General features: G+C 44.4%; 1 protein-coding gene across 1 annotated transcript; it reads left to right on the top strand.

The window, feature by feature from the left end:
- Positions 1–518: 518 nt before the first annotated feature.
- Pmar_PMAR016476 (hypothetical protein) lies at positions 519–972 on the top strand (the record flags this gene model as incomplete). Its single annotated transcript, XM_002775242.1, has 3 exons — positions 519–614; positions 643–759; positions 805–972. 3 exons carry the CDS (start codon positions 519–521, stop codon positions 970–972), a joined length of 381 nt encoding a protein of 126 aa, XP_002775288.1.
- Positions 973–1,121: the final 149 nt, after the last annotated feature.

The following is a 1,121-nucleotide window of genomic DNA, read 5'->3' as shown; positions in this document are numbered from 1 at the left end:
CACAGGGGACATGTCCTCGGCGATCGGATGTGATCGGTACCCAACAGTCTAGTGGTAGAGTATCTCAAGAGGAGTTGTGGGTAGTGGTTAGAGGGAAGGATGGGGATAGGACTCCTACTGTTGATCCTACTGTGGACAAAGGGAGTATTGATGTGCTTAAGGAGGTTGATAAGCATGAGGGAGCAGTCCTTGGGGTGGAGGTGATGGTTGAGGAACAACAACAGCAATCATCACGGCCTACACACGATGATGTATGCCCTCCTACGACTAGAGCGGCGGCCATAACATCCTTCCTATCTGGGGAGGTAGTACTACGTAGATTAGTCTGAGGTAGTGTACTGCCTATTCAGGATAGAGCCCATAGGGATGAGTCAGTGATGGGGAGGGGGGTCGATGGGTTATCTCTATCATTACTGAGTTATCCATCTGACGATACTAGAGATAGTATAGAGCAACTGGTAAGGAGAGGGATGTGCTCATGGTGTGAGGAAATACATACTTAGATTCGACAATATGAGATGCCATCTCTTGAGAAGGAGGAGCCAATGGTGATGATTGAGGGAGAGGATGATTGGAAAGCACAATTGGATAATCTAAAGAAGGAATTGGATGAGGTCATATCCTATTAACATCTCTGACAAGATCATTGACAAGCAGATATATGCCTCATTCGCTGATACATCACGTTTGGACAATTCCGATATATCAGCAGCAGCAGCAGCAGATGACGGTAAGGGAAGTATCAAGGGCAGTGCAGAAGTAATAGCTGATATCAACCAACTGAGGAGATGTTGTTGCATTTAGATATCCGATACTACACTTATGTTATCAGAAGGAGACTCTACCTCCTTCACTAGTACTGAGCTAGCAGCTGCTATCGCTGAGGTTACTGCTGGGATATCTGGTCACTCCTACCTTGGTGGTGAATCATTTGATGTGGACTTGTCAGCATTCGATATATCAACTATTTAGTATTTGCTGCTCATTCTCACATAGACAATCGCATGGTATAATTAAAAGCACTATTGTCATCATCATCCACCATTGATTTATCTTGTACATGGTATGGCAGTGGTATGTCTATGAGCTACTAACTCTATGAGCTTGTGTTCATATATTCT

The sequence above is a fragment of the Perkinsus marinus genome, assembly GCF_000006405.1.
Source record: "Perkinsus marinus ATCC 50983 genomic scaffold scf_1104296956250, whole genome shotgun sequence".
NCBI classification, from domain to species: Eukaryota; Perkinsozoa; order Perkinsida; family Perkinsidae; genus Perkinsus; species Perkinsus marinus.
The sequence above is the reverse complement of the archived record's forward strand: the minus strand, read 5'-3'. Positions and strand labels throughout refer to the sequence as shown.